Source organism: Enoplosus armatus, chromosome 17 (genome assembly GCF_043641665.1).
Source record: "Enoplosus armatus isolate fEnoArm2 chromosome 17, fEnoArm2.hap1, whole genome shotgun sequence".
In the NCBI taxonomy this organism is placed as follows: Eukaryota; Metazoa; Chordata; class Actinopteri; order Centrarchiformes; family Enoplosidae; genus Enoplosus; species Enoplosus armatus.
Window position 1 is genome coordinate 10,101,113 of NC_092196.1, and position 14,392 is coordinate 10,115,504.

A 14,392-nucleotide genomic window follows, 5' to 3' on the forward strand; every position below is an offset into this window, starting at 1 on the left:
ATGTACATTTAACACACTTCTGTACATCCCACATGACATCGAGTTGAGGACTACCAGAGAAAGGAACGTAAGGGAGGATCGTGTGGACTGATTTATGAAAATGTACTCACAGCACAGTCCCACTCTATGCCACTGCTGCAAAGGTTCAGATAACTGCGGAGAGATTTCCCTTTCGAGCTACCAAATTCAAATTCAGATTTTTCAATTCACGTTTTCTAGGATCAGTGATGCACTGAAACACTATAACAGAAAATAATAAATAAAAATTTGCCCAATACTGACACTGGTAGAAGAGTAAACATCTCTAAATACGGAACAAAATATGGATACCCACTGCTAAAAACATGACTGAAATGCTGACCATCTGGGGAAATCACCTTTCATTTATTTTCAAAAGAAAAAAACTAATCACATTAAATAAATCCAGAGTTGGACTCAAGTCATGACAGCATATTCATAATTATAAATGACCATCTAAAGTGCAGTTGGCTGACTTGACAGCACAAAATTCAACATTGTTGGTCCAGTAATCTAAAACAGGGCTAAATTAGATAAAACAATTGAACAGAAATTACTTAAACATGTCAAACATCTTGATCGCTGAAATAATCACGTAATAATACAGTCAACAACTTCCTGCGACTATACGACTATATGTGACAACAGATGCATTTTCCATCTTAACTCCATCCTAAGACATCTACTAGATCCCATTTCCACATTTCTGGATACATTCAAGTATATTTTCTGTGGGCTAAGAAAGTGCTCAGCCAGAGGAATAAATAAAAAGCACAGCTGTTTGTCTTTTAGGCTCTGTTAGCTTAGAGTTTAACTTCTTTTAAAATACTTTGTTATGCTGAAATGCATCCTGTCAGTCTGAGGCTGAGCTCTAATGCATTGATTATTTATAGTACATTCAAATCTGTTATATTTATTTTGGGGGAAAATCCATTAGAATATTTATCTCAATACCATCAACCTGTAAACACCATGGCTGTCTTACTCGCCAGTGTATATCTTTAGCTTATTAGCTATCTGCAGAAGAGTACACAAGCACTGTATAAATAAAACTTTAGTGTCTGCTGTTAGCATCTCGCTGCCAGTAATAACAATGGCCAAACAAATGGACAACGATTAGGAATGTGAAGCTGAAAGGTAAGAGTGCAGCTGAGTTCCCCTCCTTTCTCTCTGGGATGGATGTGAATGCGTACGCACGCACGCGCACACGCACACACACACACACACACACACACACACACACACACACACACACACACACACACACACACACACACCCCTTCATGGAGCATGAACTGCTCTGTCCCTGCTGAAAGGGAGCAGGCCTGCGTGCTGCTATAGATGACCCCATGTCTCTTGTGGGGGGAACTGGTCGACCTCTCCAACCTCGTTGCACAGACGGTCTCCTAGTGTGAAAGCCAGCTTGTAGCGCAGACGCACCTTCTCCTGTGAAGATGCACACACACAATAATCTTTTTTTCTTTTATCAGCATCTATCCACAACTTTTCTCCGCCTGACTGGTTTGTGTATTAATGTCTGTAAGCGTTTTAATGTCACCTACCTTTGTTGGATTGGCCAGCAACATGATCTGGGTAATGGAGGCTGGAGATAGGATAGGGTTAAATGGTGCCAGTTCTGTTCCTGATGGAGGCTGCAGCTTCACCTTCATTGACTGGTGGAGGATGAAAGGAAGAGTCAGCACTGTATTTTAAATGCCTTTGTTAAAAGGAGAAATTTAAAAAATGTTTCAAGTCTATCTTCATGTTTCCACGGACAGTGTTTCCTTGATGAGGGTGGCCTAAACTAAAACACTAAACTTGAACCTGAACGAGGACTGTGGATTTCAGCCCCCTCACTTACAATGAAATCCCGTAAGAAATTCTCTCTTCACAGTCAGTACGGAGAGCAGGAATGATTACAGCGACCAGATAATCTTTCAATGTACATAATGGCATGAGAGTATTGTTTTAAGACAGACTTGAAAAATGTGAACCTCTCCTTTAACATGTTGACAGCAGAGAGACGACAGGCAACTCCCAACAAAGAGGAACGTGGACCCGCTCTGTTACTATTACAACTTAGCGATTATCTAGACACATCAGTATATGAGCTGTATGGAAAGATTGTATATAGCATGGATCAATTTATAGATTTTCATATAATAAGGAAACAAAAAGCTTCATCAACAGTTTGAGGAAAAAGCTAATAAAACCCTCGGCAACATGGAGGACCTCCAACTAAAGCAAACAGTAGGTGAGGTTTACGCAATGACAACATAGCAAATAAAAGAACACACGAATGAACAGAAGAGTAGGTGTCTCTACCTTGGGGACAGCAGCTTGCAGTACCACATTGTGAACAGGCAGGGGAGCTGTATTGAGCATGGACACCACCATTACCAACACGTCAGGCCTGCCGGGGGGGCAGTCAGATGCAAAGTTGAGGAGCATCCGAACACCGTCCTTATCGTAGGCCGTCACAGGCAGCACTTTGCCTGAGGACAGACAGGGAACAGCCAATCAGAAACAGGCAGACATGAGCTATTCAAAGAGTGCACATCCAGATGTGTATTTTTTTTTGTTATTCCACTGCTTCCTCCTGTCCTTACTCGGTCTGATGGCCTCCAGAGGGATGTGCACATTGCTCAGGGAGACGTGTGTGGCTCTGGCCGGGCTTCCCTGGAGGGGAGGGTGGCAGGGGGACAGAGAGCGGAACAGCGGGCTGCCTGGGGCTGAGCCCAGGCTCTGGGCCTTGGCATGGGACAGAGCAGGAGAGCTGGGCATTGTACCCTGGAGAAAAGCGGGGGAGGAGGGAGAGCCCTGTCCGGGTACGAGGGGGGGTGCTGCTGCAGGCATCCCAAAGCTGCTTCCTCTGGCCGTCATCTGGCTGGACAAACTGAAAATAACACTTGATGGATCGCTATGAGGCCTTAAAGTACTGGTCAAATAAGAGCACCAACATCGGTTTAAAATGTCTACAAACAAGGGCATAAGAAGAGGAAATGCTATGGAGCATGGTGTTTGCTATTATTCCAATTGTTAGAAAGTACTGATTTCCAGTGAAGAGAAAAACACTGTAGATGACTCTGTACCTCTTGTGATCTGAAAAGCCCATCATGGCCAGGTCTTGCAGGTTCTGGAGACTGTGTGTGGCAGCAGCTGGTTCAGCTGGGGGCACCACTGAACCTGAACAAGCTAGACTGCCAAACATATCCACACTGGAAGCTGGAGCCTGCAGAGGAGATGTGGAGACAAAACCATTTACACACTGACTAACAAGCTGTGGTTTGGTTAAAGTTGCTCGCAAACTATTTTAGATGTACCTGCAGGGAAGTCCACTGATTGGACAAGTCGTTCAACTTGGGTTTTGATTGGCTGCTTAGAGAGGTAGGGGGGTCGTTTAGCCCTAAAAGAAGATACAGGCATTTGTATTGTCAAAAGAGAGAAATTATTATTTATATTATTAAGTTTTTCTTTTCAGGACTCTCACAAACCACATCAAGGAAACTGCTACATTAAAGCAATACTTAAACAAACAAGATATCACATGTTTTTTAGTGAGCTTTAAATTGGATTTTGTATTCGTTTGACAGAGCTGAATTGTGCCTTTACTCAGTAAGGGATGAACTACCCAGAGACAGCAGCTCATCATCAAGGAGAGAGAGTGCAGCAGAGGCCTTATCAAGGGGGGGGTGACTCGGGCTGCTGCTCTGACTGCCATGGGAGCCGGCCAGGCGTTTGGGAGGAGGAGGCAGGACAGGGATAGAGGAAGCCATGGGATTGGTGGAAACAGGGTTTGAGGACTGGGAAGGAGGGGCGGCAGGTTGAGGGGGGCTCGGAGTGTCAAGGCCGGCGAGGTCGATCAGTGTATCTGTTGTCTCTGTTGAGTAACGAAGAGAGGAAGATGATGATGATGATTGCAGTAGCTTATTACACCGTGGCAGGATATCTGGAGCACAAGGCAATCACATTTTTATGTGAAAAGCAAAACCATTATGCATAATTATAAAATGTATCTCACCACTCTCATTGTGACCACCTGTTGGCTCTTCACTGTCACCGTTGATGGGCTGCCCCTCAACAATCTTCTTATAGGCGTTGATGACCCTGGAGAGGTCATCGCTGGCCTGCAGGATGTCACCTGAGGAGTCAAAGGTCAGAGGTTACAGATTATACACGATGAGATGATCAGAAAGTGAGGTTCTTCAGATAAAGAAAAATCCAAACTAGCAAACCTAAACTGGCGTCATTGTCCTCAGTCTCAGTGGCCATTTTGAAAGCAGCACGCCTCAGCTTATCACACCGCTCGTAGAGCTCCTGAGAGGAAAGACAAAGGAGGTGCTGTACAGTTTCAATGCAGCTGTGACACCAACCACCAGGGAACTATTCCAGTTTCTACTTTATAGGTTAAAGAACTGATTCAAGTTCACCATCTCATTTATGTGTGTGTGTGTGTGTGTGTGTGTGTGTGTGTGTATGTGTGTGTGTGTGTGTGTGTGTGTGTGGGTGCACGGACACACACCTTAATGATCTCCTTGTCTGAGTCAGTGGAGCTGTCTTTATTGTAGTGGGACAGCATCTCGGTCAGCAACTTGACATTGATGTTCACCTCCTCCAGCGTGTGTATACGCTTTGTGACCTTATGCACTCGTGCCTCATCCTGACAAAAGCAACAAGGCACAATGTACTGGATGCTGCACATAGACATGGTCATGTTGTATAGGACAAATATAATATGTAATATCACCATGGCAGAAACTCTTAGCCAAAACAAGAAGCTTGTAGGTACATTTCAAATGAATGTGACGACTGTGACATGTCTTACCTCTTTCACCATGTTTTTGATTAGTCTGTTGGCTTCCTGGAGGTCCTCTGGATTTTTACTCCGGAGAAGCTCAGCAAGCAGCTACACACACCGGCACACACACACACAGCCGTGTTTCCATCACTTCAGAAGACATTACATTGACTTCATTCACATTCATTTCCTAGACCCTTACCCGAACCCCAACCTCAAACTAAGTCTTAACCTTAAAATTCGATGATCAATGATTCAATGGTAACGTCCCCAAAGGGATGGCGAGTCCCCACAATGTGACTATGTAAAAAGATTTGTCCTCACAACATGAGTAATACACAATCACACACACACACACACACACACACACACACACACACACACACACTTCATCATCAGTTTGCTTTTGTAATAGTAGAAATTCATCATTCACCTTGAACAAATGAGTCTACACTTCTGCTGATGATGGCAATCACTTCTTCGGAAATGTATTTAATCAAGAGCCAAACATAGTTATGTTTTCTTTTCTTATTTTTCTGAATCACTTTATAAGTTTAAACAGCCTGTTTGAATCCCAACATTGTTTTCCTTCAGTCTCTCACCTTGCCCATATCCTCGTTGTCAAACACCGGATGTTTAGGTCGTGTCGGAGGAGAAGGAATCAGAGTCCTGTCCAGCGGTAACTCCGGGTCACGTGTCACAAGGCCTGATGGAGAGTGTGAGGACTGGATTAATAAGCTTCCTTTAAGATGTCTTTTCACATGCATTATGTTAATCATGTAAACACACCCTGTCTTCTCAGGGTCTGGTAGGCCTCGCTGATCTTGGTTTCACTGGGAAAAGCCACTGTCCAGCTGTACAGCATCTCTACAATCTTCATCTTCACCTTCTCAGGTGCACTGTCACCCATATACTGGAAACAAGAGGTGACTCATTAAAAAGAGGCTGGATAGGGGGTCATACAGTCAGCATGCATTTCATTTGCACGACATATACATATACACGACATATGCTCACCTTTGGAGACACAACTTTGATCAGCTCATTCAAAAATCTGTATTTTCCGACTTCATTATGAAACCTTCTCCCGCAGTTCTTCATACATGCCTCCAAGACCTGTACATTAAATCGTTAAGTGTTTCAGTAGTTGACAGAAAGGGTGCATGGTGACATTTGGACGTGGTATTTCTTACTGTCAGAGCCTGAAGAGCTTCCCATTCTTGTGGTGAGTGGATTTTGTGGACGAGCAGAGTTACAGCTATCTGAGGACTGCGAGAGGAAATTCCAGATGAGAAACCTTTTCTGAGGTGACTAAAAGAATGGTTTGTGAATATTTCACAGACATACCCTTCCAGTTCCTTGTTGATCTGATCACAGAAGCCTATGATGTACTCCCAGTCCTCCTGCCTGTTTGTTGGATGGGTGGCTTTATCTGTGAGAGAAACACATTTACACTCACTTCACTTGTGTTTTAGGAGCATTATGCTGTGCAATGTACATGAATGCACATCACATCGTACTGTGAATATGGCTCTCAGCGAGTCTTGTGATCAACGTGACAATGCAGTAATTGTTATCATTCCTCCTCTTTGCAATTACTGATGTAGTGTTCATTGTATTGGCAGTGCTGCTCATTCATCATTCAGACCAATCTGTTTTCTGTCCCAACAGCTGGGAGTATGAAGCTGTACTGAGGGACAACTATTTTTAGAGCTTCAACAATCACTGCACACACTGTGCTGTCGCTGGTAAAAGTGACCCAGACAGTGTTTATTGTAGCTCTCCACCCACCCTGCTAATGATGCAGACAGTAGACTGTCAACCAGGAGCCTCTACCAGCTGGAAATCAGCGCTGACAGCTTCCGTACTAACGGATTTGCTACCCTGTCACCCGGTGCCATGTATCTAGCTAATTAACCATAATATTTAATTCACAAAATGGGATTAATCACTCACTGAGCCAAGATTCAAGCGACTCCCCTTCCTGGTACGCCATAGCACTAAAAACATCGCGCGATGTCACCAGCGAGTGCGCGAGAGTCCACAATTACTGTTCGGAGTTATTCTGAAAAAATACTCAGTATCTACCATTGTAAAAAAAAAATAAAAAAGAAAAAAAACCCTCATATTTAGGCTCGGCATTGAAATCAATATCTGCCGAAAGAAACGCTGATATTGAATTCATTTTTAAGGCATCTGCAGGATATACTAATGTGGGGTCCTAACTGAGACTCACATTTTCAAGATGGCTGCCTCCATCTCAGGATTATTAAAACCTTGGACACCGAGGTAATTATACTTTCCAGGAAGACACAAAGAATTAACAAGTGGTGTTAGCTGTCTGTTTAATGTTACTGTGCAATGGGCGCATTTGTCGTGCAACTCAAGAGTCCAAACACTGATGTAATTTACTGGCTGTATAGCGAATCATCTCTCACATTAAATATAGTAGCGAGGCTGCATTTAACGATTATTTCATCACTTAATCTCTCGAATATTTTCTCATTCAATTAATTATTTGGTCTCTAAAAATGTCAGACAGTAGTGAAAATGCCCATCAAAAAGTCCACGTTGCAGGCAATGCAGGTTCTGTCCGAAAGTCCAGAGAAATTGAGTTTATTAGTTTAAAAAAGAAGAAAACCAGAAAATTTCCAAATGACAATTCACAGCCAGTGAATCTTTGGCATTTTATGATCACTGCTTAATTGTTGCTGATTGATTTTCTTTAGAACGACTAATCGATTTGTGCTGAATTTGAAATGGATTTCATGTCCTCACACACATTTCGTGTGTCCTTTGATTGCAGAGTGTTCCTGGTGAGATGGAGCAGGTACAATCCTTACTATCTGGAGCCAGAGGTCAGGAAGGAGGCCTACAAGACACCAGAGACAGAGCTGAGCGCTGAGGAGAAGGATCAGCGGGAGCTCAAAGCGCTCAGACCCATTAAGGCAGCTACCAGTGGAGTCACCAGCTCTGTTTTCAGCGACCCAGTCCTCAGGTAGAACAAACAAACGCCTGTTTAGTTACAGCTGTGCATCTGAAAGTTCATGTCAGGTGATAATTTGTCTTTTTGCTTTCAGTAAATTTATCAACATGATGATGAAAAGTGGAGACAAGGTTTTGGCCAGAGAGATCTTAACACAGGTAAGAAAGCAAACACTGCTCACAGTCACAGTAATAGTATACGAGTTAACCACAATTTCTCCTTCTGCTTACAGACCCTGGAGAACATAAAGAGGAAACAGGTGGAGAAATACCATAAAGCTCCAGAAGGGAAGAAGGAAGAGATAGAGTGTAACCCCTACACCATTTTTCACGAGGCTCTGGAGAACTGTAAGCCTGTCGTCGGGCTGGCCAGCATACAGAAAGGTGGAAAGTACTACCAGGTCAGTGATGAGGCAGATCAATGTTGAAACAGTTGCTGATCTTGTTACAGCAAGTCTAATTATATTCTGTTTCTATACCCAGGTGCCCATCCCTCTTTCGGACAACCGACGTCGCTTCCTCGCCATGAAGTGGATGATCTCAGAGTGCAGGGACAACAAACACCGACGCACACACATGTATGAAAAACTTTCCCAGGAACTTCTGGCAGCCTCTGTGAAGGAGGGCAACGTTGTCAAGAAGAAGTATGAGCTGCACAAGATGGCTGAAGCCAACAGGGCCTATGCTCACTACCGCTGGTGGTAGAAAGAAACCCTGCAGGACTGAAACAACTGTTAACTCAAATGTTTCTTCACATTGGACGGACGTTGCGTTGGATCGATTCAGTGACACATTTTGTTGCTCAAAGCCCTACTGTAAATAGTTAACACCATGAAAATCCTCGTATTGTTAATTTAAAACACAATAAACACATAAAACTGAATTAAGGAAAAACTTTCAAGATTTATTAGAACAAATAAAAATACATTAAATGTACAACCCAACCATAAAAAATGGAATTGAGTAATGTAAAAATGGTGCAACAGTGTAATAAAATATATAAACGTGTACTGCAGTCAGTACTGGGCCCTGTCATTAAGGGACCATTAGTGTCTACAGCATTTAAATGTAGTTATTCGTAATTTAACTCTTTAGGACTAGTTCAATTCTTTTCATTTCCAACATTTGAGGATTTGTTCACTGAATCGATCAGAGGTTGACATGTCTGACTGCTGTGAAAGCCCATTTTATATTAAGCTTTACTTATTTACATATTATTACAGATGTCGCTTTTCAAAATAATGACATTTCAAAGAGATGTGATATTTGAACCACACGACGTGTCCTACGCTTGTCTGTCTGATTCCAAGGCACAGCTTTGGTTGTAAAGCCGTCACTTAGTATCAACAAAGGTAACAACGAACTCCAACGTAAAACTGAGCTCAGCTACATAATGTTTGTAGTGCTGCTGGGACCCGAATTCAAAGGAAAAAATGTTTACTTACTTTATACTCATAACTGACCTGCTTATATGTGAAGGGAGGAAAAATACCTGCTCCTCCAGCAGTGATGGATTGTACATTTACTCAAGTACTAATTTTAAAAGGTGCTTGTAATCCTCCAGCACCTCAAATACAAATGAAGATCTTAGGCCTTGTCTAGTCTCCTGTAATGAATGATGCTGTTCTTGTTATATTGGCACGACTTGTTTAACTAACAAAGATTTCAAATCCAGAAACGTATTAAATATCTGACTTATTTATCTGTAGAAACAGTTTAAATATGAACTGGAACCAATCTCTTTTATTTAGAAGTTGAGCTGTAACCCAAAAAAAGAAAAAAATGAAGCTCCCTGAATTAAGACACAATGCTTCATCTGACAAAACAGCCTCACACAACAAGATGTAACGAAACAGTAACACAGGAATCCTACAGGTCAAATTAGGCAGAAAATTCCTCTAAACTGCGTTTCAAACCTTTTTGTAAAATTTCAATTCTATGCTAAAATATTCAACTAAATAATTATAATGTTGATTTTCAGTTAAATTAGAATGTTGGTCACACAACAATAAAAAGTAAAGCAAAGACCAAATCAGCTTGCTTCTGACTGGAATGTCTGTTTCAAGCCCTTTGGATTTGGTAAAAAATAAGTTGGACTTATGTTTTCTCAAAACAGGAATGCCTGCAAGATTAAAAAAACAACATAAAAAATACCTTCAGCTTCTTTATCTGTAACCAAACTTTAAAACAAACTCCTTTTAAACAAAGTGTACCTGAATGTGGCTAAACCTCGTTAACTTAACTTCAACTTCTTGTCAACTATTGCACATTCCACATCCACGGCACCATGTCTCAGTAAATATTATCAAACGCAGAGAACAATCCAGCAAAATCTAAGTTTTTACAGTTCATGAACCCGCCGTCCTCACAAAACCCTCCACTGATCTCCCGGGGGATGTTGCTGTCTGTTATGAAATTGCTGGTTTTATAATCAGTGGTGACTAAGGAGAGGTATCCAAGGTGCATGACGGTTGGCTAACACACCAGCAAAACAGCTGCTCAGCACTCTTGTCCTTGTGACAATCCTAGTCAGCAATTTCACTGTAGTAGTACTTGTGGGCGGTGCTGCTGAGCATCCAGCCTCCAGCCCTGAACTCCAGGATCTCCAGCAGCAGCAGACGGGCCATGGAGGTAAGGCCCTCCTGGAGCAGGAAGCCATCCCGCAGCAGGAAGAACAGCTCGTCCATCCGCTGGCTGTTCACCTTCTCCAGCTGCTCTCCGATGCGATGCAGCTGCAGCACCAGGCAGTCCACCTGCAGAGGGAGGTGGAGGACACAAACTCTGGTTTCTTAAAAACATTCACAGAAACAAGTACCAGATCAATAAGCAGTATTCTTTTAATAAAAGAACAATACTGTCAATTATCTAGGAAGATAGAAGGTAGAAGTGTTGGATAAAAAAAAAAAAGCTTACAGAGAAAAAGTATTTTACCAAATAAGCATCTAACCAAATAAAATGAATATAACAAAAGCACAAAATAACTATGCATTCTTCTTCACCTCCTCCTCATTCATTAGAGCATCTGGTTGGGCCAGCCGAATCAGACAGTCAAACACAGGATGGACCAGGGCCACCATCGGCATGTTGTTCACCTAAATTTCAAGATAATCACAGAGAGTACAAGACTAAAACTTGTAGATGTGTTAAGTCCTTGACTATAATTTCCCTTTCACACAAGCGAGAAAGGAGCGCAGTCGACAATGGCCATTATCAAGGATGAAACCTGAGTCAAGCTATAGTTGATGTGAATGTGAACTGGGGGCACACCTTCCAGGATCATTTTCCCATCATTAAACGCTCACTTTACCACATTTACAAGCAAGATGTTCAAGATGTTGCATTTAAGCAGCAAAATGAGAGGCAAGAGTACAGAGTTAGTGGTTGGGAGAGGTTTCAGGAAATTGACATCTGCTACACTAAACACAAGAAGTAATCAAAGATATCAGAAGGTGACAGCTAAAAGAAAATACACTCAAACCATTTTGCAGATACTTTGATCCAAAGTAATTTAACAATGGCACTCTGTATTCATGATGAAGACAATATGATAACATGATGTTTGAAATATCTTAATGGGTAACTTACTTTGAGGTAGTCAAAGATGTTACAGATGAATGTGACGTAGCACACCCACTCCTGCAGCGAGCGTCCCCTCGTCTCCTCACGGTTCTTGAATTCCTGCTGGAGCCGGTTCAACAAGTTCCTCCTGAACACATTTCCATTGCTCTGATTGGCCTCGGCCTGCACAAGGTGACCAAGAGAGGTCAGATAGAAGGTGGAGTATGGACAAAAGGTCAGGAAACATTGTGATGTAGGTAAGCTGGTTTAAGAGCCTCCTGTTGCTGGAGTGTAAACTACCAGTTAGGCATATATAAGGTAAGAGGATTAAGAATTTGGTTAAAGAGACTCAATCAGATGTCCTGCTCTTAAATCCCTCTGCCTCAATGGTGCTCAGTGTCTTGATCAAACAAACTAACATCGACAGCAACTGCAGTTAAATAGTGATGGACAACCAGCCCATCTGCATCTGTTTGCAAACTGCAAACGGTATGGACCTGCACAATGGTGTAGCAGATGCGTCCAGCCTCTTTGCTGAACACTTGGTCCTTTAAAGACTGATCCACGATGATACTGGATACCTTCTCCAAGTTTACTGAACTTGGATCTGAAAGAAAGAAAAATGCATTTACCAAAAGATTGTTTGAGATGATTGTCGTTCACACACAATGGTGGTTATTTATTGTTTAAGTTACAGCAACATGCAAATGCAGGTAAGGCTGTGAAAAATATTGCAGACGTTTGCAACACTGCCATGATGCTGAAATTCCTGTAAATCACTAATAAGAGTACAATAACACGCTAACCTTTCAAGGCTGTTTTCAGCAACATCTGTGTGTCCAGGTCAAATGACTGGATCCTGTAGTCATCAGTAGAGTTTTCCATTATAGATGGCAACACCCAAATTACACCTGAGAGCTGCCCCGCTGTGAAGATCAGACAAATACTTTTTTACTACATTTTAGACAGGTCAAAATAACACTGGTGTTTGTCAAAAGAAATGCAAGCTTTACACAAACAGATCGAGGTTCTGCTTCAAGCCTGGGCACAAAATACATTACAGACAGAGACAACAATAACCGCAAAATCCTGTACTGTCATCAAACTGGCTGCTCCCCACAGCTCATTCAATGAGGGATAGGAGGGATTACATGGGCAAACCCAGGTCAACCAACAGGTCACCCAATACCCCATATCAACAGTTTCACATACAAGCACACAGTAACGTTATTGTTTTAATTAGTAATACTATACGTTTAATAGCCACGTACCAATCACAAGTAACTTACGCTACACGCAACGTTAACTGTTAAGCACTAACGTTACATTTAACGTTAGCTAGTTAAACGTCAATTTAGGTAACGTTACTTTCGTTTATCGCTGGGTTAACAAAAGCAAATGTAGCGTTAATATAGTTTTGCTGTTTTGTTGTCAACACACTGAAAGCTAACGTTAACTAATTTTGAATTAGTTAACTAATTTTGAATTAGTTAGCTAGCTTGTGTGCTTCTGCTCCATTGCAGTAACGTTAGCGTTGTTAAGAGGAGTTAGCGTCAAGTTTAAACGTTATTCCTAACCTACATTTACGTTACAATTGCCAGCCAAAACAAAGAAACGGGTTTAACGTTAACTAACGTTACATGCCGAGTTGGTAGAAATGCCATATTTTCAGATACTTACATTTACATAAAAAATAATGTGCGAAAATGTATCTAAAATTTACGTCAATTCTTTACATCTAAGCCGCTCATACCATTAGAGTAGATGTGAGCAGACGTTACTCAACACAGATTTCAAAGCTGAAGTATGACGGCAAGATAAACCACTGCTTTCCTTGACGTCTCCAAAAAGAAGGTAACCACGAACTGGCTATGCGAGACTACCACGAACGACGCTTATCTACACTTCTGCTTAATTTTAAACTTTTATTTTTAATGTCTTTACCGGAAGTAATAGTAATGGATATATCATTTACTTTTGTGGGTATGACATTTGGCCAAAATGATACAAAGATTTATAAGATAATACTGTGGTACATAATACTTATTTTCATCTTATTTCCGGCCTGTTGAAGGCAGGCAGGGATATATCTTGCCGCGATATTTCTGCCTTGAAAGACGGAATACGCGCTATCTGACCCGGAAGTAATGTTAGCAATTGACGGCGTGCAGTAGGAAGCTGTTCTTGTCCCGTCAATGTTGGATTGTACATGCCGGGGCTCAGTACTGTAGCTGTGGTTGTATTTATGAAGGACTTACTGTAAGGTAAGAGGCTACCCGTGTCACCGCTGCAGCCCTGTGCGTCGCTACAAAGTAAACATCTGTTGTTGTTAGCTTAGCTTAGCTTGTCCCAAGGTCCCACTGCATGCCCTCTAGTTACATGTTGTGACTGTTACTTTTCTGGACCTCATATGCGTGTTGTTAGTATTATTATTGTATCATATGATATGATATGATTATATATTATAGTCTTGACAGTTTGATTTTGTCTTGATATTAATACTCTGACAATATTTTTGGGTCAACTACAGTATCTAAAATGTCCCCATGTGCCACACATTTCTGCACAGACTCAAAACATATGAATGAATGGAGTTATTAATATTGTGTCATGGAAACAACTACTGGGCTTACAAGACACCACAAATTCATACAAGCCTGCTTATATTCAAACAAAAAGTATTTTATAATTCAGGTAATCAGATTTTCATTCCTTCATGTCTACAGCAAAATTCATAAATATCTGTCAAAACGTGCTAAGACTTGTGCTCATTTGAAAGTAACTAAATGCATTTACTTAAATCATCTTATCTTGCTACAACATGAAAATGCTGCATCAGAAATAATAATAATCCAATATATACTGTATATATATACACACTGCAGTATGTCTACTTCCACCACTGTTGTATAATATAGGAGAAATCAGAATAAATTCCAATTAAATAATCCATCTCATTAGCAAATATAAACACATCAAAACTAAACGACCTAGTCTGATTTTTTTATTTTATTTTTTATTTTGTACACTAGA

General features: G+C 41.4%; 3 protein-coding genes across 3 annotated transcripts; 1 reads left to right on the top strand and 2 right to left on the bottom strand.

Annotated features, from left to right (window-relative positions):
• Positions 1-1,266: 1,266 nt before the first annotated feature.
• On the bottom strand, positions 1,267-6,842 carry gga3b (golgi associated, gamma adaptin ear containing, ARF binding protein 3b). The gene is made up of 17 exons (XM_070922812.1): positions 6,773-6,842; positions 6,164-6,248; positions 6,010-6,085; positions 5,834-5,932; positions 5,606-5,729; positions 5,419-5,522; positions 4,844-4,924; positions 4,541-4,678; positions 4,254-4,335; positions 4,040-4,159; positions 3,650-3,898; positions 3,342-3,424; positions 3,111-3,250; positions 2,628-2,914; positions 2,344-2,513; positions 1,581-1,691; positions 1,267-1,464 (listed from the first exon to the last, which is right to left on the bottom strand). Exons 1-17 carry the CDS (start codon positions 6,810-6,812, stop codon positions 1,354-1,356), a joined length of 2,100 nt encoding a protein of 699 aa, XP_070778913.1. The 5' UTR covers positions 6,813-6,842; the 3' UTR covers positions 1,267-1,353.
• Positions 6,843-7,052: 210 nt separating this feature from the next.
• Positions 7,053-9,398, top strand: mrps7 (mitochondrial ribosomal protein S7). The gene is made up of 5 exons (XM_070922789.1): positions 7,053-7,105; positions 7,623-7,814; positions 7,897-7,960; positions 8,035-8,202; positions 8,285-9,398. The coding sequence occupies exons 1-5, from the start codon at positions 7,062-7,064 to the stop codon at positions 8,504-8,506; spliced, it is 690 nt and encodes a 229-aa protein (XP_070778890.1). The 5' UTR covers positions 7,053-7,061; the 3' UTR covers positions 8,507-9,398.
• Positions 8,704-12,250, bottom strand: mif4gdb (MIF4G domain containing b). Its single transcript, XM_070922790.1, has 5 exons — positions 12,166-12,250; positions 11,857-11,966; positions 11,387-11,542; positions 10,801-10,893; positions 8,704-10,554 (listed from the first exon to the last, which is right to left on the bottom strand). The coding sequence occupies exons 1-5, from the start codon at positions 12,242-12,244 to the stop codon at positions 10,327-10,329; spliced, it is 666 nt and encodes a 221-aa protein (XP_070778891.1). The 5' UTR covers positions 12,245-12,250; the 3' UTR covers positions 8,704-10,326.
• Between the last annotated feature and the right edge of the window lie 2,142 nt (positions 12,251-14,392).